Source organism: Oenanthe melanoleuca, chromosome 2, assembly GCF_029582105.1.
Source record: "Oenanthe melanoleuca isolate GR-GAL-2019-014 chromosome 2, OMel1.0, whole genome shotgun sequence".
In the NCBI taxonomy this organism is placed as follows: Eukaryota; Metazoa; Chordata; class Aves; order Passeriformes; family Muscicapidae; genus Oenanthe; species Oenanthe melanoleuca.
The window spans coordinates 108,252,931-108,280,442 of record NC_079335.1 but is presented as its reverse complement, the minus strand read 5'-3'; the positions used below and the strand labels follow the sequence as shown (position 1 = coordinate 108,280,442).

The window sequence follows — 27,512 nt, the reverse complement described above, 5'->3', positions numbered from 1 at the left end:
AGTAATGACCTTGAAGAGATGGCTTCTTTTTTGGTGTGTTTTCTGATTGAAATATGAGCATCCATGTAAAGATATAGAAAACTAATTTTGAATATATGACACAGGCCTGTGGAACTGTAATTTAATGATGAAACTTGCATGAGTGAAACAGGGATAAATAGTTTATATGTTACTAGGTACAATTTCATTGCTTGGTATATTGGAAGGATTTTCTGTTTAGCATCTCAGCAAAATGGTAGGAGTCCTAGTTAGGAGAATGAGGTTTCCAAGCAGTTTTTTCAAACTGAGGATTCTTCCTAGACTTTGGCAATCGTGAAACGTGACCAGACGCTTGTAAAAAGGACTTGACATTCTCTTTATGCAGTAACAGACAACTATCTAGCAAATGTTTGCCTGAAGTAAGCAAGTCAAGATAATGTGTTAAAGGTGAGATGGGGTCTCTTGTAAAGTGTTTTACCAGCTCAAGTTAAAATTAAACTGAGTGCACGGTGATAAATGAGAAGGAATTCTCTAAGCTTGGTTACATCTAATTTTCACTTTCCTATTGATCTGTACAATGGAATGCTAGTCTTGGGGGGGAAAAAAAGAAAAAATACAAACGGACCAAAAATCCTTCTCCCCCCAAAAACCTCCCAAAAACCCCCAACTCACTCTATACTGTGAGTGAAGTAATTTTCACTCTAAAAACTGAGCTTCATTTCAAAATACCTCTTCAATTTATGTTTCAGTTTAAAAAAATGGTGGAGAAGGAAACTTGAAAAGAATGCTTAATTTTGACTTGTGTTGGTTGCTGCTTCTGTAGATTACAGATAACATGGACAATGTACACAAGCAAGAGGATGACCCTGAGAACTGGTGCAAATGCAGTCCGGATGAGTTGATGGAAACAAAATCAGATTAAGATCTAATGTACACAAACAATATTGTTACAAAGATAAGGTTATAATGAATCAGATCTTGATGCTGTTAAAATCCATTGTGAATTTCCCATTGACTTCAGCCATCCCAACATATGTGCACACGAAATGAGAAGAGCATGAAAGCCAACCTGCAGTGAAGTCTGTGCTCTAATCTGCCTGACATTGTTTGTCAGACTCCTCAGGACCAGCAGCTCCTTTCCGAGAGTCGTTTCCTATCCACTTGTTAGCGTTTGGTAAAGGGCGGCTCTGGCGGTGTTTCCGTTCAGCGCTGAAGAAAAGGGCATGCTCAGAAACTTTCCCCACTGCTCCCTTCTGCCAGGCCCACAGATTAGTCTGATAAAAGAGATCACCTTCCTTAAGACCTTTCCTCTCCAATACCCCTGCATGGAGCACTCACTGTCAAATTAGATTCAGAACAGGAGGAGCCTGATTAACAGCTTTTACCATTTTTGTGTTGACTTGTGCTAAAATTGACTTTGGGAAAATAAAAGGCACACTTAACCCACTTGGTGCCAAGATTACCCCAAAAATTCCTAAAAGCTCTGTCATGCTACCTGTTTCTTGTGCACAGTTTCTTTGGCTTAAACATCTAGCTGATAGATGATGAAAGGGAAAGCTGTTCAGATCCATTGCTTGGACATACTCTTTTATAACCCAATTGTCTAATTTATGTATTTCTTCAAAGCTCCCTATAGTCATGTATCCCACAGCATCAGGAGATACCTTACTTTGTAACAAAACACTGATTTTTTTTTTTTTTTTTTTTGCATCCACAATCCACATGATTCTGTTAAATCCTATGTATCAGAACAGCTCAGCATCACAAGTATCAGTCTAAATGTGTTTATTTAATACAACAAATGGGTTTGTCCCATGGCTGTCCTGCCTTATCACTGGATTATCAAACGATATATGCCTTTTCCTGTATCAAAGACAAATTGCTATGCATGCTGTGTTCTTCCTTTTCCCTTTGTGTGAACTAGCAAAGCTCCCAGCTTCTGATGTCTTTCAGTGCCCTAATTCCTTTTTGGTTTCTTGGTGTTATGTGCTAAGACCTGTAATATTGTTGGCAGTAGGAAATTACACTCTGTGCCTCTGTGTTTGTGCACATTTCATCATAGTGGGCTGAGTTTTCATTGTGTGTGGATGTGGGCATTTTGATATAGCAATAATTCATAGCTTGAAGAAAGAGATATCTGCAAAGTACTACTTATATATATGTATAATTTTTTAAAGTTATTTTAAGATTTTGTTCCCTTTTTGATTTGAATCTAGTAATATCAGGCTTTGCAGGGAAAATGTGCTAAGTATCTCTGACTGCATACAGACTTTTTGAACAAAAAGCTGTCGTGTCATTATACAGGTTTTCCCTTCCCCCTCAGTGGGAAAGCAGGAACTTCTGAGAGGGCAGTAAATAGCTGAAATACAAAGAGCACTTGAACAAAAGGCTGGTAACACCTCTTTATTGTATCTGCACTATTGTCATTCTAGGGAAGAAAATATTGAGCAGAAGAAAGCTGTGATCCCAATCTGAGGAAATAGAAAGGGGAAAAGGTGTGGAAGTTAGCTAAGTAAATATAATTTAGTTGATTGTGTATATTGGAATGCTATAACGTAAACAGCACTGCAGGAGAAGGCTTGGGTTTTTCAGAAGAGCCATTTGGGTGGGAAGGGAAAGCTCTAAGCTTCCGTAGTGGAATGGAAGCTTTTTATTCAAAAAGCTTGTGTGCAGTCAAAGATGTGTTTTTCCCCCAAAGCAAGTGCAGAGCCACCCTCACTCTGCCTGAAACCCCTCAGCAACTTGGCTGTTGCTACCTGACCTAGAGCTCTCCTCCTAACTTTGGTGTGTGTGCTGCATCACTTGCTGCTCATAAATCGCAGCTCAGATGCAGACAGCCTTTGACAAAGCCAGTGGCTGCATTTTTGGATATTGGTGCTTTGAGCTGCCTGCACCAGCCCAGCAGTTGACCCAGTCACAATTCCTCTCAGCTCAAGCTGTGACGAGCTGTGACCTGAGCACAGCAGAGGTTGCTGACTCGTAAACTGGTGGTGGAGTCTGACAGGGACACTGCCCTCCATCTATCTGCCTTTCTCATCAGCCAGTGGTCGATGCTGTGGGAGCTTTGTCCTCCCTTCTCACAGCTTAGTCTGTGCATGAAGCTGCCCTGAGACAGAGCTGGTGTCCTGCTCTGCTCACTTGACTTCGGTAGTGCAGGGGATGGGTGGAGGTTGGATGGGATGGAGATCAAGCAGTGCTTTCTCAGTCCATGCTGTGCTGAGGAGATTTCTCTGACATTTAGAACCAAGTTCTAGCCTGGGCTAAGACTGTGGGCACACTTTGTTAGATAGCATTGAGGGTTGTACCAGATTTCAGTCCAACAACATGCTTGTGTCCCAGAAGAAACGGCCCTGCTGACAGAGGAGCTGGAGGGAGAATGTGTGGGAAATACCTTTCCACTAAGAGGTGTAATTGCTCTAAACACTTTCAGGCATGTGAGATTCACTAATCCATAGTAATCCCAGTAGTTTGTAGCCATTCTGACATCTGAGAGCTGTATTGGGAAATCAGTTTAAGAGGGGAAATGGAATAAAAAATTCCTGAAAACCCAAAATATATCAGCTGTACTGTGGGGATAGTGAAGCATGAGTGAATGCGGTGAGAGCAGCAGCTCTTGGCATTTCTGTGTTTATGCACAGTACATAAGGCAAACACAAGTTCTGTTTCAGGCTGATAGCTCATAAATGCAGATAGCTGACAAGGTCTCCATGCCTTGCTGTTCACTGCAGTTCACATTCTAGCCTACGGTGATATCACAAACCAGTGATTTGTTTACCTCAAATACACTGAGCATTAGAGTGCAGTAATTGAGGAGCAGCTTTGTCTGCAGTCACCCTTGCAGGACAGCAACCTCTGGCACAAAAGCAAAGCAATGTCTGAAGGACATTAAATAATTTCTGCTCACATATTTAAATCTGGATAAGCTGATGGATTGAGGGTTTTTGGTTTTTTTCCTTGGTTGGAGACTTTTTTTTCTTGCACTAGAAAGCTGACATTTGTCACCAGTTGTGTTCTGTTCTTTGTTTATGTAAGGCCCATTGAAGCAGTTGGAGAACATTATACCCTGCCTCACACACAGGCATGTATACTTAATTTATGACTTTGGTAGTTTGAATTTCAAGTGTCAGGTATCCCATAGACCTTTTCGCTTTGTTCTTTTATGCTGCATGCACTGCTTGAGTATTTATTATGGAGAGCAGACAGGCTTTGGGAAGTCCTTCAGGCTTGTGGACTTTTTTCTTCAGAACATTGAAAATAAAGTTATGGAGCTTGAGAAAAATGAGTGCTCTAAAAGCATCACTGATGTGTAGAGCTGTTTTACTCATTTTGCCAATTATTTTTTTTTCCATTTGGCATTAATATTTTCACTTGCTTGTAATGCTTCATCCTGAATTATCTTTAGTACCCTAAATATCTCTGCAAAGTGACAGTGGTAACAAGACTTAAACAGGCCTCTGCTGAAAACTTAATTCTGGATTTGTTCTTGATTTCTTCAAAGTCAACTCTTTCTATTACTTCCACAAAAAGAATAAAGAGAAAGATGAAGCAGAATTAAAGAACTCAATGTAGCTTGTTGCCAGCAGCAGTGTATTTGTGATTATCTCTTGTTCAGTTGTGTCTTATCAACAATTTTGAATATGGCTCTTAGTTCAAAGTTGTCTTTGATATATTGGTGACAGATGGACATTTTGGAAAAGGACATGACTTGAAACTGACTTCAGAAAAATTCAGCTGGGGTTTTTCACCAATGAAAGCAGTAGACATTACGGCGGATTTTTTTAGAGACGAGATTAATTTTATCCTTGCAACATCTATGCCAAGGTGTCATCTCTTTCCAAAAAGCATGTTGTAAGTTGAAGTCTTTATGCCATTTGGCAACATGGCCAAAATGGTCCTTTCTGACAGTGAAGTCTTCAAGCACAAATGCCTCCAGCATATGCAAGTGTTAAATATTTATAGGCATGCAGTTCTGTGTTGTTATTGCAAAGTGTACTCAGGAAAGAAAGCAATTTTGCCAGAGAAGGAAAAGGATTTTTCATTGAGGTGCTTCTACAATATGTGAATCACTCTTTGTAAAATCCTTAATCTTTGCTTAAAAACATGAATCGTAGTCCTAGGGTTGGATTATTATACCTGTGACTCAATATAGAAGTAGTAAATAGATACAACAAGCTTCTAAATAGGCAGATAACAACAGATCTGAATGCAGATTTCTTATCTCTTTATCATCTTATATTCTCCTCTCTTTGTCAGGCAAGGGGAATTGTTTCAACTTTTGATAACTAGAAGATTCTGTCTCACAGCAAGAAAAAATTCTGTATTATACAAAATCAATTTTTGTAGCTTTCAGCTGTGGAAATTAAAAGATACTTTCAATCTAAAGGTTTTTTTTTTAATGAGCAGTTGAGGGTTTCCTTTGTTTAAATGGATGAAGAATACAGCAAAAGATTTTTATAGCAGATACTCCTTTTGAATTTTCCATTTCATTATATCTGGCTTTATGACTTTGTATCTTAACTATAGGGCAAAATAAAAGTTATTCCCAAAGAAGTAATAAACTTCCTATTTTAATGTAGGACCTAAGACTTGTGAAACAATGCTGCATGCCTGCTAATTATAGGCATCTCTATTTACATGGCCTAAGAGGAAGATGGAGATGTAAAAATAGCAACAAAGAGCCAGTGGCATTATTAATAAACCAGCTGTATACAGCATTGTTCTCTTGAAGAACATAGACACCATTTAAACAAAGTGAACTACATAAATAATTAGTCATAATTCATGAGTAACCATTGTTAGTAATTCTCTTTTAAAAATAGTTTGCCTTATGAATGTACAAATGATGGCAAAATGACTTTTTTTTGTGGGTGTGTATTTTGCATGCACACATGCACCAAATGTTAAAAGTAACTTACAAAATCATTGGCATTTATTGAGAAGCTGGTATTTTTTTACCCTTGGGAACTATATCCCTTCAGGGAAGATGGGAGGAAGGAAGATAGAGTGCTGCAAAACTTCTTTCAAATGAAGAGTTTGTATGTTGATAGAAGGGGCAATATCAAGGTTGAGAAAGACTTTTAATGTATGTTATTTTATTAGATAAAAAAAAACCCAAATCCTTCTTGCCATCATGCTCTATTAAGAAACAGTAGTAACTGTAGTAATAATTAAAAAAAAAAATTAAAATGAGATTACAGACAGAGATTAGTGCATTTTTTTCCCAGTTTTTCTGTACAAGGACAATCATTTCCTCACAGTGCACTTCCCAAAAGCAAGAAACAAACATTGTATTCAGTGAAACAGCAGGTTAAGTCTGCACATTTAATTTGTATAAGTGTTTTATAAAGGAGAAATAGTATTCAGAACTCAGTTCAGAAATACACCTCTATTACTTGGCTTGAAACCTGTGGTCCTTCTCAGGAAAGCTCTCATGTGTATGTGAACCAGTCACTGCATTTGTGTAAAGGAAAAGGAATATTTTAAGCTTTTTGTCTGCCCCACCCAAGATCCTGAGCTGGAAGGGGGCAACCCTATCCCAGAGTTAAACTGCAGCTGCACTCTGGAAGCCCTTTCTGTCTTGAGAAGAGATGTGAAATTCATCATCAACTGACATTCTTGGTGAGAGTGAGGAAGCTTCTTCCTTTGTCCAAATCTCAGCTTCATGTCTCAAAACAAGAGTTCAAAAAGCCTGCCAATGTGGTTTTCCCTTTTTTTTTTTTTTTTTTTTTTTAATTTAAATTACCTCAGAGAAGCACTGCAAGCTCTTTTAACTCCTTCCACCAAGTAGCTGATGTTCCTGACTAATGTGAGCTCTCCAATCTACACATAATTTTATAGTATGAAGATCTGAAATAGAAATCAATTAAATCATATGGCATTATATGAGTGTGATGATAGATCTCTTCACAAATCAACTCAGTAAATTGTCTCTGCATCTCATGTGGGTCACATAGGACTTATTTTTATTTCTCTACTGCCTGTATGGGGACAGGACTGTTTGGAGGATAACTTGAGTATTAATTCTCAAAGAAATCAGTTGCAGCTTCTACTCTGAAGTCCAAAATGTATTAATATTTTAATGTTAAATAAAAATCGTTCAGCCTTGTAGTTTCACCAATCTTGATTTATAAGCAGGCTTTTGAGAGGGGAAAATTATTGGAATATGGAATTTAATTGCTACTTTTAAATCTGAAGGTGTTTGTACTGAATCTTAAAGTTTTCCCTCTTTTTCCCATCATCTCTAGAGGCTGCACAAAAGCAGTCACTAGGAAACAAAGAAATACATATCCTATGCCTTGTGTATATCTGTGTGACTATTTTGCTTTGTAATTGTCTGTTTTAAAATTCATACTTGAGGCGTGGTTAAATGAAAATTTGCTCAGAAAGCAACCAAAAAGGCAGATTATTTTGTATTTTATTGTAATAATGTACTTTACATTCTCCTTTCTCTGCTGCTGAAGGGCAAAATGTAGCAGCAATTCCAGTGAGTAATTCCCAGCTCCATGATACTGCAGTGTTTGCTGTAGCAGTACCACTTCACAGTTTCCTGACAGGGCTGGGAGTGAATTTGGAATCAACAAGTATTTGTGCACAATACCATTCTGTTTCTCTCTAGGAAATTCTAGGTGGTGGGAGAAACCCCTACCATGGCCAGGCATCGCTGAAGTGGAAGGAAAAGGGAGTGGCAGCAGCATTCCTTTCAGTAGCATCCCTTGGGATTGTTAGATAAGAGGCCAAGCAGTCTCCTCTCCTTGGTGTTTAGATGCACTTGTCGACCTTTAGAGACTGAGCACTGTGGAGGTCATTGCCTTGCACTGTGTCACCAGGTGCCCTTCCAGAGAGGTGACTGCTGCTTAGGCCAGGCTGCTTGTCTCCAGTAGCGTTTCCTACCACCCCTCTTTATTTTTACATTACACTGTGGCCCTGATGGAGCCACTGATAGCAGTAACCAGTGTGGTCCCAGTCAGCTGCAGCAGCTCTGAGCTTGCGGGTCTTTCTCCTGGCTGCACATCTCACTGTGCTCTGCATCAAGGTGCTTCTGTCAGACTGTAGAACGTGATGGGCACAGACAAGGCTGTCTTCTGCTGCCTCTTTGTAGATGAAATGATGGGTAGCACTGCAATACCAAGTTCATGTATACATAGTGTACAGTAACCTATATAAATTACTCCGTGTGTGCAGATCCCCAGGCAAAACACAAGACTGAGTTAGAATTTACAGGCATGGCTAAGCTGTACTGTGCTCCTGAATGCAGCCCTCAAACTCCAGAGCATTTAATGTGGAAAGTGCCCTGGGACAAGGACCAATCTTTATGCTTTGTACACATTTTAATGGCCTGTTAATGATCAACCTCCACTCTACTGAGAAGATAAATTTCATGATGATATAATTCAAACCAGATTCTTCGGGGTTGCTTGAGATTATTTCTTCTAATTCTACTTTAGCAGCAAATGATATATTGATGTGGCATGTAATCATCTCATCGTATTCTATTAACAGTTTTACATCTTCCAGTCCTTGGTTGACAGGTTTTTTGGCAGAAAAGGAAGGCAAGTTAAAACCAGAAGTAATGGATCTGGTCAGTCGTCTGTTTAGCTCAGACGTCTGTTTAGCTCTCTAATAGTCACTGATACTGAAAACTTAGGGAGGAGCAAGAAGGAGCACATACCACAAGCTTTTCTTCTCTATTATGGTTTTCTGACTTCTAGCAAACTGCACATTTAGGAATTTCCAGTGCTGAAGATTGTTGACTATCCTGACTATCATGTATAATATATACAGACAGGGCTGACCCTGAGTGTGTATGATGTTTCCTATGGCATTCTGTGACTTGGTTATGCACTGTGGGGTTGGTTTTTTTTTTTCTTTTTGATTTTGTTTTTAAAGACCATTTCATTCTGTTTGCTTTTCATCTTTTTGTGTCATAATTTAACGAGATGCTTCTTGTGTTGCTAGTCCAAATCTCCTTCTCGCTCCCCTCTTTGTGCCACCTGACATTCTGCAGACTTCTGTCATATCCTCCTTCAGTCTTCAGCAGAAAATTGAATCTGTCTTTTTTCCAGCTTTAACTTTCTTTTATTGTAGGAGCTGTTGTCTGTGCCTTGAATAATCCAACTGAATCATTTTCTCAGTGGAAGGGAGGAATGAGCAGAACATACTCAATGTCTGGGTACACCGTTGATTTATAAAGCACTCTGGTATTTTCTGTTTGGTAGAGGTTTTTATTACTTTTATTTTTTTTCCTAAGAGTTTCTAATCTTCCATTGTAACATTTTTGATGACATGAACAAAATTTACAACCTGAACAAACTCATATTTCTTACTTACCTTCTGAATATCCACTACTTTGCCTCTAGTTATTAATAGAACTTCCTGAGAAACTGTAAGAAATCTGTTGTAGTGATTTCATAATTTCAATGTGGTATGTCTGTGTTTTCCAGAAAACCTCTTGCTTTTCTAATATAAGCTACCTCCTTAAATTTACTGTGTTACTGGTGTGAGCTCTGGTCTCACACATTCCATGCATATTTCTCAGGTGAAGCAACCTGTAATATGCTGCTGGCATGGACAGCACGATTTCCTTACTGACTCCCACCCCTGAGTTATTTTTCTGGGATGCCAGATGCAGTGAGCTGGAGCACAGTATCACAGAAGACTCCTCATGCATGGACTGCAGTAGAGAAGAGTACCTTTGTGATTTACACCTTTTTAGTAGATTACTAAGGTGACGTGAAATTGTGTGTGCTGCTGCCTTTTGCCCGGATGCTGTTGTCTTTATGCCTGGGCAGTGCCCATTCTGATCAGAAAAAAAAGTTTCTCAGTTGCATGCCTCCTCTCTGCACTTCCCAATGAGACTTTATAGTTTCTTGGGCACTCCTGAGTGCTGGCTCTGCCTCCCAATGTGACTCCTTTTGGAAGTGCAAGCTGATACCCTTATTTACACATGGTGTGGCCAATTCAGTGCATCCTCACTGCATGGCTGGTCTGGATAATGAGCATCACGTTCTCAACACCAGGACTGGACTTTGTTTACTGTCTCATGCTCACACATGAGGAGGTCTGGTCTGCAGTTTTTTAGGCAGAGGTGTTCCTGGACTCTTTCTGGGGGGTTTGGGGTAGGTGTGGGAGGACTTCCCTGCTTTGTGGAGCTGTGGGAAAGGCAGCAGAGGTCTGTCAGCCCTTGAAGGGCTTTGTCTGAAGTCTCATTCCGGAATAGGTGTGTTCCCTTTTGAATGAAGTGTCTGCCAGAAGGCTTTGACCCATTTCAGTCCTGTGTCAGGAGGTTTTCTGACATGTCATAGGGTTTGGACTAAACTCTGGGATAAGAGAGTATGTCTTTGATGAAGACATACTTCCAGAGCATATTTTGGCACTTGCTGCTTCCAGCAGCTTTGTTTCTTAGGAAATCCTAAACAACAACTCTGGGGTGGGGGGTGGTTCTCTGAAGCAATGGTCGGTGCTGCCACTATTTCAAGCCCGTTTAACCTGTAATGAGGAGCGTGTGCTGGTGCTGCTACAGAGCCAAGAGCATGACAGATATTTTGAAGACTAGTGGGAAGATGAGACTGGTTGCTTGAAAGTAATTAAACAGGTACTCAGACAATTTTTAGAAATTCTGGGAAAGTAGAAGAGACTGAATTTTGGACTTTTATCAGGAAGAAGTGTTTTCAAAGCCAGGAGAGACTTGAGACATGTAGCTGCTGCTTAAGTTTGGTGCTAAGGGTTGTACTGTGCAAATTATGAAATTGGTATGTCCACTGTGACTGCTGGTGTGCTTCTGCGAGCACTGTGGATTTAAAATTTTTGTTCTAGAAAGGCAAAGCCCTGAAAAATGTAATGAGGAGGGAACAGTAGTGAGTGGCTGATGTCAGCTCAATGTAATGTCTGGTGTTTAAAAAAATGAGACAGGGAAAAAGAAGCAGTAGGGTAAGGCAATGTATTGATTAGATCATTGCAGAGTACATTCACATGGCCCTTGAAATTTCAAAGGCATTTAAGTGAGGTTTTTATATTTCTAAAAAACATAGCTGAAAAGCATTTTTTAATTTCCTCATCTTTGCATCTTTACTTAGTGTTAATAAAAATATTTTAAATTTGAATCTTTCCATTTAAAATCATGCTTATCACCTTTTCTCTGACTGCAGCAGAAATAAGATTTTTATATTTTGAATTTTAGCCTGGATTGATTGATTTATCCAGTAGGCTTTCACCTTATTTTTTCTTATACTTTTTTTTTAATTTAAAAACATTAAGTGTTCTTATTTTGACTTATTTGTGGATAAACTACAGTTGATGTTGCTGTTGTACCTGCTATGGAAGTGAACCTGTTAAATTTGCTTTGGGAAGATGCTCAAACTTGGAATTACCCTTGTGAAAGATATATGTATATGTATGGGTGTGGGTATATACATACATAAATATATATATATATATGTCTTGCTTATTTTGAATGGTCATTTTCCATTTGCAGGGGTTGCAATGTATGGAAATTGCCCTAATGTTACTGCTGGGCAAAGTGCCCCTTTCCTAAAGAAAAAAAAGCAATGATTGTGCTCACTCTAGTGGCAGAAGGCAGAATTGTTGTATGCCACTTCATGGATAATGCATGAGAGCACAAAAATTCTGATATAAAGACACTTTTTAAGTGCAGTGCAAACATTTAGCCTGAGCTGGAAAAACATTTTAAAAATATTATTCTGTATCTGTAAAAAATCTGCAAATAAATCAATAAATCTGTAAAGTAAAAATGGCAGGAAATAATACAATTAAATCTGTCCAGGACTGAGTGTCCTGGACATGCTTTACAGGAACAGTAGAGAGACAATTCTCTTTTTCTCACTATTTTTTTTCTTCCTTAAAAGTCACACCAGCACCACCATCCTGATATGTAGTCAAGGAATAAAAGGATGGAGGTTGCAACATTGACAGACTGCTTGTGCTGCTGCTGAGGTAGCTCCTAACTTGTGATTTAGTGGTGAAATAATGATGTACAATAATTTTGAACGGTCTCTCTGTCTTCTAGGCATAAATCTCCTTTGCTAGGAGGAAGAGGTACGAAGTCTTGCTTTCTCCCTGCTGGATGTTGTCCATGTTTAGGTGGCTTTGTATACAGGAGGCAATTCTTGCTGCAAATGCACAGCTCTTCTTGTATCCCTCTGCCATCCTTTTCATGTGCCAGTAGCAACTCCATATAAATCCTGCAGTGCTTATGGTCTCAGGAAGCATCTCTTGGATAAAGGATAGAAAAAGCTTCTGGCAAACGTGCCGATTTTTTTTTTTTTTTTTTTTTTTTTTTGAGCCTCAGGTTTTTCTTCCTGTCAGTTCTGCTACAATGAGACTTCTTTTATTGTGGAAAGGATGTATACTCATTTTTAACTGTGTTGCTGAGTTAACCACTCAGGAGAAATGCTGGAGAATTCCAAACCCTGGCATCACCGGAGAGGAGTTGTTACATCATAGCCTTTTTAAATGCAAATTACAAGTAAACATTTTCTTTTGCAGGGTTTAAGCTGCTTTAAAAAGCAAAACTGGATACACAGATTCAAGCTCACACCTGCTTTTATACCTGCTGACTTGTGACATGAGACAAGATGTGTCTCATGTACTAACAACAAAGCCCTTTTTCTCTTTTTTTTAAGCGACTAAATAATCCAATACTTTTGAAGTTCTCAACACTGCAGAAGAATTATGTCATTTATTAAAGGGTTTGAATATGCAATTAAGCATCTAATTTTAGACCTGCACACTCAATAATGTTGGACTTTGCTACCAAGTTACTTCCTTTTTATGGTATCTGCCAACTGCTGAAGTATGCATTAGTGCATTTGACATATTAATGTGTTTTAGTAATGTAGGTACCTGATCAAGCAGCAGCCAAATGACCATAGAGTAAATGTCTGAGTTGAAATCAGAACCTGCCATAAACAACAGAAAACTGTTTGCCTTTGTCTTGCACTGAAATCCCTATTCCCATCTGACTTGATAAACTGGACCTTGTTGATGGAGCCCTTACAGTCTTAGGACCCAGCATCCTCTCTCATCCATTACCACATGCATTATTTTCTTGAGCCTTCTTGATGACTTTCCCTCCCCCTTTCTTGGGCTCATTTTTTTCCAGGATAGCAGTATGTTCCTGTAATTCTAATTAAGCATATTCTGCCTTGCTCATAAATTGAAATCGAATATTTGGCTGTTACTAATACACTCTTGCCTACCTGGTCCTAATGAGATACAGGCCTTTCCCAGTCCCTGAGTGGAGCTTTCTCCCTTGCCTTTGAGTTGACTGGAGCAGTGAAGGTGGCTGTGCACTGTCTGTGCTCACTGAATTACTGCAGGCACTCCCAGCTGTTGCTGGTCTTGGCTTCCAGTGTTGCTTACCTATCAGTCACTTGCCAGATTCTGCACGCTGGATGCTCATTGAGATGACATTTGAATATAGTCCAGCTTTTCCCACTGGGGAGCTGTGATACCAAACCAGTGAGAGAAGTGGCATTCTCACCTCCAGCAGATACAGGAATGTCACCCAGTTTGTACTGATCTGTTGAACAGCAAACCTGTCATGTAAGGGACAGTCAGAAAATTACGAGGCAGGAGTTTAACACATTTAACACTGTAGAAGCAATCTCAGTATTTAACATGCTGAGAATACAGGCTAATCATGGAAGGCTTGTCTAGATGTCTGTATTCCTTTGGCTGCTGAGGTATTTTGCAAATGCTGATGGCCAGTGTGAACTTTAAATCAATTTATTGCATATGTTTACATATGCAGCGAAACCATTTGCCATATCATTTAACTACACTGAGTGAATTGTTGACCATGAGCTGATCTGACCTTTTCAGGTCTAATCAAGAAATCTGAAATATTATTTTAGCCTGTCAGCTCCAGTAATATGCTGTAAGAGTATCTGGATCTAACTGAAAATGTCAAATGTGCTCTAGTATGCAACCCATCAAAGTTACGATGCAGGAACCAGTTAAGAATATAAATCTGTAACATCTGTGGTGCATCTCAATTGCCTGAGTGAGTTGTTCTGCCATTGATACAAGCTAGCTAAAAACATGGATTAAAAGCAATTCTTTAGAATGCACGTGAGGTGTATGGCCACCTAAATATTAAAATTATCTTAAAGAGGGATGATAACTCCAGGTTAGAATACTAGTGGAAAAAAACGGGACCCAGCATGAATCCTCGTGCTCTAAGGAATGTCTTGCTAGCTTTAGTGTGTGGTAATATAAAATTAGGGGTCTTGTGAATTTTTTTAAAATTTTAATAATTTGCTGCTTGTGCAGATTTTGCTCTTTCAAATAATAATAATCCATTATATAAGCTGAGGTATCCTTATCAATCTTATTGCATTTAGTAGTAAAAGTTTTTCATAGGCTTGTGCATTTCATGAAAACTCTACTTCTATATTTAAAAGTGTTCTAAAACCCAACGCTTATAAGAAGAGTATTTAATGATGTTTAATTTCTTTTTCATACCTTCAAAATTTTTGTTCTTGGTATTTTATAAAATACTCAGATCTAGGATAAATCTGCCTTTAATAATTATTTATCAAGCATGAGATCAATTGTTTATCAGTATAATTTCTGGATGATGAATTTAAATTTGGATTAAAGTGGATGGGTGTAATGAAAAACAACTTTACATCCTAAGAAAATGGTATTTTGTTAGCTAAACAGTCTATCAAAATTGTTTAGCTTTAATACACTTGTTACACTAAAATTGAGTTGTTTTTTATCTGATTGAGGGTAGTTCAAGCAATTTGAGGTGCTATTAACTGAATTGCTACTATTAGTAAAATGTTGTTGGAAATAGAATTAAAATGAACTATGAAGCGTTGCTGAACCGATAACTTTGCATTACAAACAGTGTGTTTTAGAGGATCCACTTAAAACTATTTGAACTGTTCTTATGAGGCAATGCTGCCCTCCCCTGGTATGCTGTGAAAAGCAGGAATTTTTATCCCACTCTGAGCCAGTTCTAGAGCTTCCTGTTGAAGAGAAATTGGTAGATTGGTGAAAATGGTGGGGGAAAAATGTTCTTAAACAGATCATTATATGCTTTCTCTTTAAGAGAGAAGGAAAACTCCAAAAAAACCATAAAACAGACATTTGTGCAGTGCTTTTATGTATGCATGATGCAGATGTAAATGAATGTACAAATAATATACATCAAATCTACTGTCAATGGACGGTAGGGGGCTGAATTAAGTTTGTTTGGAGGATGAACTGAAGACAAAATAAACAGATGAAAGGCGGTAGGAGGACCACTTTCAAGAAACTTTACTTTAAGAGTGTAGTTTTGTCTTGTAAACATGAATGATAAATCTCTACACTTATATATATGTTCAGTTCTGCAACAGAGAAGTAGATGTGGCCATGGCCAGCAGCTTGCATGGGAATAGGATTAGCTCTTGTGCAAATGAAGCTGTAGCAAAACCATCATCTTCTGTCAGGGTCTCTTGATGACAAAGATATCACCACAATCTCAGGAAGTCCCTTCACTCAGTCCTGAGAGCTGAGGAAGGCAATCCAAGGAAACAGGACTGTTGCATGGTCTATTCTTTAATGTATTTCCTCAGATGTCTTGTAGTAACTGCTGCTGGAGATAGAATACTGGGGTAGAAGGTTCTTTAGATTGTCCAGCTGTGGCTGTTGGTGTTAAACGTGTTGCTATTTGCTTTAATTTTGCAATCCTTCCATTTCTCACTGCTAGGCAATTTCACCAGAAAGCAGAAAGAGCCTTGTTGCAAATACAGGACTTTTAGTCCCACATCTGAGTCTAAAAGTGTGTGGGGTGGGCATTGCTGTTTGTTTGTTTGTTTTTAAGATATAAAATATCACTTTCTTTTTATGGTTAAGATTTTTCTAATTGCTGGACAACTTGCAAAACACAGAGCATTTTTTTCCTGTGGCGTATGACTTTACATTTGTTTTGCTTGCTCCTCATTCTTTTTAATGCATTGGAGATCACCTAACATGGAGAAAACTGCAGAGAGTATGTTAAAACCTCTGGTTCATGTATTTCTTCATGTTTTAGGTCTGAATAGACTGCCACATCAGGAGGGAGGTTTTTTTCCCCAGACTAGTTTGCTTGAGGACTTTGCTTGAGTGAGGGTCCTTGTCTATGACTTTGGGTCAAGTCACCTGGGAGATGTTTTAAGAACTGTGGAATATAATGACATTCCTAATCTGACTTGCTCTTCTCCAGTTACAGTTATATGTTGTAGTGGTGATGATATTTTGCTACAAGCTTTTACAGTGAGGTCTAGGAGTTGTTCTGTATCTGTGGTGCCTGCCAATTCACAGAGTAGGTGTGAACCATTCTGAGCTTGACTCCAACCTGTGACTGTGGCAGATAGAACCTGAAGATCCCAGTGGTCTTTTACAGGCTGTTGTTTCTAAAGTGACTTTGCTGGCAACAGAACAGCAGTATTTGCCTTCGTGCACATCAGCAAGTAAGCTACAATAATCAATCCTTTTGGGAGCTAGCTGTAAAGCCACTGCAAGTATGGCTCCAAAGTAAAGGTTGAGCTAAATCAACAGATAAGATGCCTTTCCCTTTGTGACACCCTGCCACAGTAAAACCAATTTTATATGTTCTTTTGTGTTAGATCAGTGTTTTGCCAGTGCAGCATTCCAACTCAGCTCATTGAATGGTTCATGTGAACAGCAGTGTCTCCTTGACCTCAAACTAATGTATGAGGTCTAGAACTGTGTAACAGTTTTCTTTCTTCTCCATAACTTTTGCAGGTATTGGGGCTGCTGGTGTGGACTCTCATTGCTGGAACAGAATACTTTCTATATCCAGCCTTTGGCTGGGTGATGTTTGTAGCTGTGTTTTACTGGGTTCTCACCGTCTTCTTTCTGATCATCTACATGACAATGACCTACACCAGGATCCCACAGGTGCCATGGACCATGGTGGTAAATATACCCATTCTTTGTTCTTTCAGGTTTGCTAGGTTTTGAACTGAATAAAATTTTGGTGCATTCTACATGTATTTTTAACAAACTCTACTTGTACTCTTTGCAGATTTTTCCCTAATTACTGTGTGGCTGCATACCTGCAGTGTTTTACTTTCATTTACTTTCTTTACCCAGACACTTTCAATACACTTTTTCTATGATGTTTCAGCATTTTGTTCAGCAGTTGATGTAGTGACTTGATTTTTAATGTGTGCATGACTGATAGTTTATGCACAGTGACCTCTTTTTCTCTCTGTGGTGGTTACATCCCATGAAGAATGAGTCTGTTGCTGCCTCTGAGCTAACAGGCCTGGCCATATGGCTTAAACAGCAGAAATCCCTACTGGAATCAACACCATGCATTAGAAACAGGGCTTGGGCCCTTAAAATATGAGTCTTCCTCTGCTAAAATTAAAGCCAGGATAGTTCAGAGGTAGCAACACTGACAATCCATACTTCTACTGTGGAAATGGTGCTGCAAATTGTTTATATGTAAAATATGTTCCATGTAATCCTTTGCTTTGAGCTCAAGAGCTAAAGCAAATCAGATAAACAGCTACTGTAATTACAGAAAAATTTCACAGGCACTTAAAATGCAGATCCAGTTTTTATGGTTTGAGCAAACCTGGCCAGCTCTAACTCTCAACAGTATATTTTTTCCTCATTTGCATAACAGCCTGGTCTTCAGTGTAGTAGATCCTAAAAGTTATTCATTTCAGCCAACTGTCTATTTGTGATCCATCTAAGAATCACTATAAATTTTATCTTTGCACTTGTTGGATACAGCCAGATAGTTATTTTTCTTTCTTTCTTTTTTTTTTTTTTTTTTTTTTTAAACAGCTAAATATTATTGATAGAATTCTGTTATTTTTATGATGAAATGTATTTGACTTCCTTGGTGCTAACAGCTTGTTATCAGCTATATTGGGTATGTGACTAAAATTGAATACTAGAATACCCTTCTCTTTTAGTGTTCCCATTTGCTACTGCAATAAATAGCCAGCTATAGCAATTACTAATAAGAATAACCAGGATTATGTTCAGATAGCTTTCTCTATTTTCAAGTTTCATAGCCAGCAATTACCATTAAGGCTGTAACACTGCTATAGAAATGTTGGATTATTTCAATTACAGCAGTAATGTGTCTGGGTACATTTAAAGGTGTGAGGTGGTTTGGGTTTTTTCCCCATTGCATTACATGTAAGTAAAGTACATTCTAAGGGAAAGCATCTTTACATGCATTTGAATAAAGCTTTGGTCACTGCCCTTCTTTCATCAGTTGGATGCTATTAAGAGACAACTACAAATAAATGAGTCACCCCTGATCTATGTGGCAGACAAACTGGAATATTTGATTTGTTTCTGTTTCATATCGAGTGTATTTCTTGCTCTGAGTTCCAAATAGATTGTAGATGTACATAAATGTAAGTCCAAAAGGTAGTCTCTTTTTTATATAAAAGGGTCATATAAAGAGAAAATAAATACAAAATAAATAAAAGATGCTTGCATTACAGCTTATTTTGCCCTAAGGTATTAAAAGAGCTTTGAATTGGTCCTCTGCTGCTTCTGTATGGCCAAGAGGAACATTGAGCCTGTTTTCAGAGAGGTGCTTTTAAAGTCTTTGTTGGAAAGAGCATGACTCACACCTTTTCGTGTGAGTTTACACCCACCTTACCCTATTGTCTGAAGAATCCTGAATTTCAGTATCTGCCAGTTATTGCTCTTGTCTCCTTAGGCGACAGCTCAAACTGTTCCTATTGTGTGCAGTATCCAAAATTACATCTGGACCTCTCTCTCATAAATTCACTTTTTTGCAGGTTAAGCACATTACCAAATTGCTTAAGATGCAGTTACTTTCACTGCAAATTAACCCAAAAGACGTGCTTCAAAACTGACTCTCCTTCATAGTGCAAGTTTTTTGCTAAAACAATCAATGGAAGCTTTTAAAATCTGGTGATTTTGAATTTAAGAAGCAGATGGTAATTTAGCATGAACCATTTGGTTTGAGTAATATATTGGCAGTAAAGGCCCAATCAGCTTGCACTGCATTCCATCTTCCCCAGCAGTGTTATTTCCCAGAGCAGCACTTCTCAGAAATTATGTGCTTTTTTCTTTTCTACATGACATGATATTGCAGGGATTTGTAGCTTTCTGGGGTAATTGAGTCTTTTTGGAATGGGAAATCTGAAAATAACAATGAATACTCTAGGTAATCAAATCAGGAGTTTCTAAATAAGCGCTTTCCAGAAATTCACCTGAACCTGCCAATTGTTGGCATCTCATCCTAGAATTGATAGTTTGATATTTTCTTGCTGCAATGCCAGATAAAACAAGAGGTGAGATCTCTGGATAGAGATAGCACCTTTTATTAGACTAACTGATATAGGTGAGATGTACCCCCCACTCATTTGTAAGTCTGTAAGCAATCAAATCTCAAGTGCCAGTCCTTGGACTCCATCTGAGTGCTGAGGCACTGCCCAGCCCAGTTCCCTGTGGAAGGGTAAGCAGATATTTTCCACTGTTCCTTCTGAAATTCTCTTCTTGGGCTGCAGATTTTTTTTAGATTTTGACAAAGTTGGTGAAAAATGAATTAAATTGTGGGTAATTGGCATAAATTCCTGGCATCCACTGGGTCACATGGTGTGATTAGTGAGTTGGAACTGCACCATTATAGCAACATTTAGACAACTATAGCAACAGAGTTAAAGGTTATATTTGTGTGACACCGAGTGCAAAACTCAGAAGCTGGGGGGAGCTGATTATGTACAGGTGAGGACCAGGTCTATATTGAGTTACCAATTCCTGCAATTGTAACTAGATGCAAAGCATGTCACAGGCATTCCACTTAAGCATGGAACCAAATTTGTAGCCTTAGATAAGTAGCAGAGTGGAGTTTGAGGGGATTTAGCTTTTTTTTTAATAAGAAGAAACTTCCATGACCGAGTAGTGAGAAAGTAAAGGATAAAGTATTAAAATAATGTACTTTAAAAAAACGCTCATACATTTTTCTCTTTCATCTTCTTAGACATCTGTTCTCTTTTCCTTTCCTGTTCTCACATGCAAAAACCAAACAAACTTTTTGTTTGCTCTCTCTAGTGTTATGTGAGGTCATTGTTACCTGCTTTGCTTCTTTCTTAGTAATAAATATAAGTACCCTGAGACATTAACTTTGCCTCTTGAAAGAGAAAATGCAGCATCTTCCATGGATCTTGGTGACCCACGTAGTCCATTCAGACTGTTTTCCTTATTGGATTTACCTATTTCTTTCTCCTCTTAAAAACAGGCAGAAGGGAAAGGTACTGAGAGATGGAATAATACAACTGAGGGGGGGAAAATGTCACCCTCTTTATCTCCTTCAGTAGTGTAGAAAACAAAGTTTTGGTAGCTTTATAAATATTCTCCATATGCCAGGAGTTGTTGATTCCTATCTTTGTGTAGATTAGAAATGTAATCAAAGTGCAGTTTCACCTTGTTTCTCTTTCTATGCTTTTTGTCATGTAGTGTCATACTTTTATTACCTAACCCTTAGATTGTGGTAACCAAACTGAGTCCTTATTTTCACTTTTGGAAAATCATATCTTACCGACTTTTAAGACTTTTATGGATTTAGTGTGATGGAGAGAACAGTTTGTCCAAAATATGGTTCACTCTTTATGGATCTTCAAAGCAGTTAAATTTTAGTCTTACAGACAGAAACATGGAAGAAGGCAAAAATAGTTAAGAATGACATTTCTAGTGTATGCTGCATATGTTCAGTGTATTTCAGAAGAGTTTTGTAATGTTGGAAAACAAATGCCTGTGTATATTAATGGTGTATGTTTGTCTTTTCAACAGGGTCTGTGTTTCAATGGAAGTGCCTTTGTTTTGTATCTCATTGCTGCCATTGTAGATGCATCTTCAGTTACCAAAGATCTGGACAATCACAATTACAACAGCTGGGCAGCTTCTTCAGTGAGTTCATCTTTTGTTTAAATCAGCTCTGCATCCAATAAAGTTATAGCAAATGAAGGCTTGTTGGAATTGTGGGTTGAAGTTGCAGGTATTCTGCATTTTGAAAAGCTGCAGAGTGATACAGGTAGCACACAAAATTTATAAGTAGCTGCAATTTAGTTCATAATTTTTAGAGGTGACTAGAAATTCCACCAGGAGATGACAATCACATCAGAAAAGGCAGTAATGTTTTTAAGATCACACTGATTTCCTCCTCCCTTGCCCTCCCCCCAGCTCTCTGGCTGAGGTCAGAGCCTGCACATCAGCAGAAAAAAAAGATTGTGTGAGCATCGAGTCACCTCAGTGCACTTAGACAACTTCAAAAGCAGTTTAAACTAACTCAGCCAACTTTGCATACTTATGGATAAGATGCATTCAGCTTTATGTGGGCTGAGCCATTGTCCACCTTGCCCACATAGCACCTTGGGGAAAGCCCTGGAATGCTACTGCTGATTCCACAATGACCTTCCTGTTATGGCTTCAATTTTTGATGGCCTTTCCTTTGAGTTGCAAGGGCAACACCAGAAAAATCACACAATGTGATAAAATCACTAATTAGTCTGACATTACTATCTTAGTACTTAGATTTAGAAATCCAAAACAGTTAAAGTGGATGAAAACTAACTTTAAAGTGAAACAAAAAAGGAACAGAAAAGAGCTTTGTCATCTTTTTACTTAGGTGAATGCATCCACTAGCAAAGGTAATGGAGTTGTAAAATAACTTTTTTCATGTTGTGGCAACTGGAGTCAAATTCAATTGTATACAGGAATTCCAAATTATTGAGTGTTCATGCTCCTGCAGTTGTCCTCTTTGACTATTCACTAATCCTATTTGAAGCTTATATTATATGGTCATGAACATAGGAACTTGAACACCTGCTCTGTTTTTGTCCTGGGAATTGGATCATTAAATCCCTGTCATTTCAGTGGTGTTCAGGGTCTTCTCCTCTTGGCAGTTTGTAACTACAGATCTGTTACTCAGCCACTGCAGCTGACAGGAACTTGCTTGCTGCTAGATAAGCTTCCATGCTGATTCAGGTTTTATGCAAAATGTGTGAATGTTCAGTGTCTCATGGGAGGTTTGGATTCTCTTCTAATACTTCCTAATAATGTTTATCTAACACAGTGTCTAAATAAACTATTAAATGGGGATTCTTGCTTTCCAAATCCATTAAGGGTTTCATGGATTGAGGATTTAGCAAATCATCTATCCCCAGTAGTCCTTCTGTTAGAAAGATTTTAGATGGAGCTTTTATTTAATAAGAAACAAAATAATTGGAAAAAGAAGAATGCTACAGTTTTTTATTGTAATAAAATTTTATACCATCATCTGCAGTTTTTTGTTGTTACAGATTAAATTTGCATTAGACAATGCTCACCAAGAGCCCTCTGTTGAAAGGCTTAGATTTACTGCCTGGTAGGCTCAGCTGTGCCTACCCATGCCAATGATGGCATATAAGCCAGGAACAACTGTAAAATCATAAAATATTTTTAGGCTGGAAGGGACTTCTTAGAGGTCATCTGGTTCCACTCTCTCCACTCCTACAGCAGGGCTAACTCATATCAGGCTACCAGGGCCTTGTCCACTTCAATTTGAGTATTTCCAAATATGGCTATTCCACAATGCCTGTGTGCCTGTTTGATTACTCACACTGTGATGGTTCTTTTTTTTCCCTGGTATCTAATTGAAATTTCCTGTCCTGTAACTTGTGTTTGTTCCTTCTTGTCCTATCATTGCTCGCCTCTTAGAAAAGTGGTGTTAATCTTATTTGCAGTGAGAGTTTTACTTGCTTCAGTTACTAGCACAAAACATTCTGGAATTGTTAAGACCTTGTTGAATATTGTCTGCTTTGAACAACTTAGAGTGATTAGCAGGACTAGTGCTGAATTGGACTTTATCAGTACAAGTGAAATAAATCTAGCTTGCTATAGAAGGCTTATTCTGCTATCAATTTCTGACAAAGTAGTAATATGACAGTGTGGATTGCTGTCACTGAATATTTTACTTTATTCATCAGTAGAGGACCTCTGGAATTGGTAGCCTAACCAGCAGTGCTGTTTGAGATCATGTCTCGGCCTGCATTTGAATCCAAGCTTTGTCTGTAGCAAACAGATGCACTGTGAGCCATGCTGAGGTACAGGGGGGCTGTAGGCTATAGCTGGGACACAGCAGCAGGGCAGGAGTGTTGGCTGGAGCTTACATTGTCCCACAAACAATTCCTCAGCCTCTAAAAGTATTTAGATTGGTGGCAGTCCAAGATCTGTACTGAGGCAGTAATAATGAGGAATTTATAAAAAAAGTAGAAATGTTATGTTTTGTCTGCTCAAGCACATATTTCTATGCGTAGCTTACTTTTACACAGTGGTGCATGCAAGGACCACACAAGCACAAGGAAGTGAGAGTGTGCAATTTTTGTCAGCTTGCTGTTTTCCTTTTTCCCAAGTCCCATAACTATTTTTTTTCTTAGAAATCATGGTGCTTTCAAATGTATTTATTTCCTAATCTATTTTTTTCTCTCTCTCAACAGTTCTTTGCCTTCGTGGTTACCTCCTGCTATGCTGGAAATACATATTTTAGCTTTATATCCTGGCGATCACGAACTTTGCAGTAAATACTTTGTTAAAGTCAATTCTGTAGTGAAAAGTACCTTGAGGATTATCCGCTTTTGATAAAAGCCTGGAAGAGGGGTGAGGTATTTTTGAACATTTCCCTTAGAATTTACACAATATAAACCAAGATCAAATTATTATTTATAATAACGCTGTCTTTAGAGATATTTTTAACCTGACTTTGTACTATATAATAAAATTTCATACTGCCTCTTTTAAAATTAACATGGTATTTTTCTAGACACTGTATAGTTGTTACTACTAGACCTTTAATAAATCTTACTCAATGTGCCACTTTGTAAATGTAACTTTTTAAATGTCGCAGGTATGCTTTTGATACTGAATGCTACCAAAACTAAGATTGATACTGTATCATTATTATGTATGAAAAGTGACATTGTGGAGGAAAAAACACCTGAAAGTTTAAATAATAAATAAATAAATGACCCAACTGTACATGTTTTGTAAACTGGGAATAGAAGGTTGCTCTTTAAATTTCTTTTACAGTGTATAATATATACTTCCAAGAATTCTGATGATCCTGTCAGTGTGAATATTCTAAAGGCTTCTCCCATCACGAGGTTGCTTTTGGAACCTGTTGCTGTAGGTCTGAAGCTCAGGTCTGAAGCTGAAGAGATGTTTTGCCTGGAACACATGATCTTAACAGGTTTCTCAGATCCAACAGGCTCCAAAGCATGAGCCCAGACAACATCCCCTTAGTGCTCCGTGCTCAGCCTGCTGAGGGTATCACAGCTCTCTGGCTAAAGGTAACACTTCTTGTTTCTCAGCAGACTGTGGTGGTCTGGGTTTTCTCCTCCTCACATTAGGCCATTAATCTCTCTTATTAAAATCTGGGCTTCCTAAATCCTATTAAGTGATATAAAAATTAAATCCGCGGAAGAATTATCAAAACACCAATGCTACAAGCAAGGAATTTCCTCCCTCCTTTCCCATCTACTGGCATCATCTGCAACTTGTTAGTTTAACAAATGAAGCTGGTACTCCTATTTAAATAACTTTGAACCAAGCAGAAGTATGACAGAATATGACTTTCAAAACAGATACCTTTGAAAATTACTTTCAAATACAAATTATCTAAGGATTTTTTCCAGGAATTACATGGTGAGTGAAAGGTTGTGATTATTTTATGATGTTATTTGAAGTTTTCCTCACTTAAAACTACTGGTGAACCTTTTATTCTTGGATTATGAAGATTTGGACTCCCTTTTAGTCTTCAAAAGCATATTTGATTGATAATATGTGGTAGTAGAGAAACCTTACTGCTTAAGAAAACCTTATTTCTCCTTTTAACTTAATGGTGTGTGGTTACTTACATATGTGCCTTTCAGAAGATTTATCAGCAGACATCTAATTCCCTGCTCGATCACATGGTTTTATTCTTGATTATCTGTCAGTCATAAGATTTCAGTGCAAGGGAAGCCAAGATATCATTTAAAAACTTATACTTGTCTGCAAATTGCATTTGGCCTACACAACATAGGTTAGACTATCTGCTGCTTGCTAAATTTATCCAGTTGTGAGAAGGAAGAATGGCTACCAACTCTGCATTTTATCTACACAGATAAAATGTGTCATTAAAATCCTGTATGCTCTTTTCCATTACTGGGGAAAAAAAAAATCAAAGGCATTGAAATGATCCAAGTGCCAGCTGATAAAGTGTGACTAGAATTATAGCCAGAATTTAAATTTCATCAGTGATTTCTCATCAGTAGAAAAGCTTCAGTAGTAACAGAAATTCTTTCTCAATTGATTTTTGATGTATCTATTTCAACTCCAAAGGATGTGACTATGTTTGCACAAACATTTCAAGATTTTGTAGTAACTGCAATGGTCTGGTCTAAACTTATAAACCAGACCTTATTTATGGACAGAGATAGTAAGAGGGAGGAGAGCTAAGAGGAAGTTCTGTTTCATCAAGTTTACCAAAAATTGTCATGGCAACTGTGTGTTACATGTCAGAGTCAGCCCTTTAATGTAAGATAAAACCAGATAAGGAATTATTCTGGCAAAATATCTAAGCGCTCTCTGAATCCTCAGTGCTGATCCTCAAGGGAAGATCTGCAGAATGACTTCCAAAGACAAATCTGTGAATTGAATCCGTAATTCTGAATTAAAAAAAAAAAAAAAAAAAAATACATACTAGGCAAAAATTTGCTTTGTACTTGGCGTTGCTTTCTTTTTTTTTTTTTCACAAAAGATAACTTACCTGCCTTGTTTTGTTGTCAATGTTTTGAATATCTAGTTAAAATTGGAGGAATCAGCACAAGCTGAGCATTCCTTTTGGAATTTGCTCCTCCAATTTTAGGCCTGAAGAAAGGCATAAGCACCCAAAAGGTTATCTTCCAGTTCACTAGTCTTAAATACTGATTTGTAAACTATGAGTTGATGCATTTGTATATTCCAATATTGATAAAGTTAGGCTAGCTGTGATTATCATATAACAACTAAAACAAGGTTTGTGTCTGCTGTAGGTTACTACTAGGTTAGTAGTCATAAGATTGAAAGAAGCCTTAAAAGAACAACTGGTAAGTGATGAAGTCATTAGTAAAATTCTTAATACAGATACTTAGAAGAATAAACAAACTGCTAGTAAACTTGTAAAATGAAGGTACTTGACTTATAAATAACCTCTTTCAGACAAGCAGTCTCTGAAAAATCTAAGTCACATACATAAGGGTACCTAATATTACCTTATGACCATTAATTTTCATTTATTAAGAAGTAGTCAGTACCTTTATCATCATCATACACAATGCACTTACCAAGACAAAGTTAATAGCATGAGAATAAATCTGTAATAAAAACTTCAAATGCAGTAGAGTAAGATTGACTTTGTCCCAGTGCTTCACAGAAGACACCTGTATTGCTGGATAGAAAATATGTCTGTTATTCAACTTGTATTAATTTAAAGTTATTTCTGTTTCACTGGCCTGAACTCAGATCAGCAAGGCCCCAGTCACACACACTTTCAAAAGAAATAAAGAACTAAAGAAGCTGAACCAGCAGGTAAAACCCCCATATTTCTAAATAGGAAGTGAAGAAATTACTGGAACCTTCCTCCACAGGGCTTATAGAAACCTATAGCCATGCATGCTTCCAAGTGGGAACTGTAAGGAGAAGAGAAAAAAAAAACCAAACAGCTGTTTAAAAGTGGAACTAATTTTTATTCTTTTTAATCAGCAGCTAGCATTTTGCCGTTGTGGTGGCAGCCAGCGTTGTAGCTTTTATATCTAATGACATAAAATGTGGTGGGACAGGTAATACCTTTTATTGCAACTACAAGGTGGATTAATAGAAGTCCAGAACTACGTACTGCTTAATCTAGTAAGGACCATTGCCCACACTGGCAAACACATTTTCTCAAGTAATTGCTTATGCTGGGGCTTTATGTGTGTTGAGGGTCATCTGGGTTTACATGTCTTCCCTCTTAGGACAATTTTAGTTGCTGAAGGAACTTATTAAATACTAAATATGAACAAAATCTGCATTGTAGCTGCAGAACGAAGCAGCAGGGGATGGGGTTACTACTCCAATGAGTACAAGAGTGGCATATGCCCAGCTCAGAGTCCCACTGTTACCTCACTTGTCAGAAAGCAGAACAAGTTATTTTTAAACCTCAGGAAACATATTAGCTTCCTTTGCTGCGTTTCGTTAGTATGGCTGTATGATTTAATTCAAACACTGGGCCTGAGACATCTGGACAGTCATTACAGTTTTGCCTGTTGCTGCCCATGTAACGCAAATAGTTTTTATCTTTTATGATAAAAACTATCGAGAACCAGAGGATCGGCGGGGGAGGGTTTTGGCAAGGATGAGTGCCGTGTGTGAGAGAGGCTGTTTGCAGCTCTACCTCCACAGCAAAGCACCGCAGTCGGTCCCCTCCCGGCGCGCCGCCGACAAACTCGGCTGCGCTGCGGGGTTTGTCACTGTCCCCGCCAGGC

General features: G+C 38.2%; 1 protein-coding gene across 2 annotated transcripts in view; it reads left to right on the top strand.

Annotated features, from left to right (window-relative positions):
• Nucleotides 1–23,997, top strand: part of CMTM8 (CKLF like MARVEL transmembrane domain containing 8) — a 34,720-nt gene extending 10,723 nt beyond the window's left edge. The window contains exons 2-4 of one of the 2 annotated variants that reach the window (XM_056485609.1): nt 16,735–16,890; nt 20,785–20,901; nt 23,469–23,997. In XM_056485609.1, the coding sequence (XP_056341584.1) occupies nt 16,735–16,890; nt 20,785–20,901; nt 23,469–23,552 (357 nt within the window). In that variant the 3' untranslated portion in view covers nt 23,553–23,997. Of the gene's footprint in view, nt 1–16,734; nt 16,909–20,784; nt 20,902–23,468 lie in introns of both variants that reach the window. The other variant, XM_056485608.1, reaches the window with a different exon arrangement.
• The last annotated feature ends 3,515 nt before the right edge of the window (nt 23,998–27,512 follow it).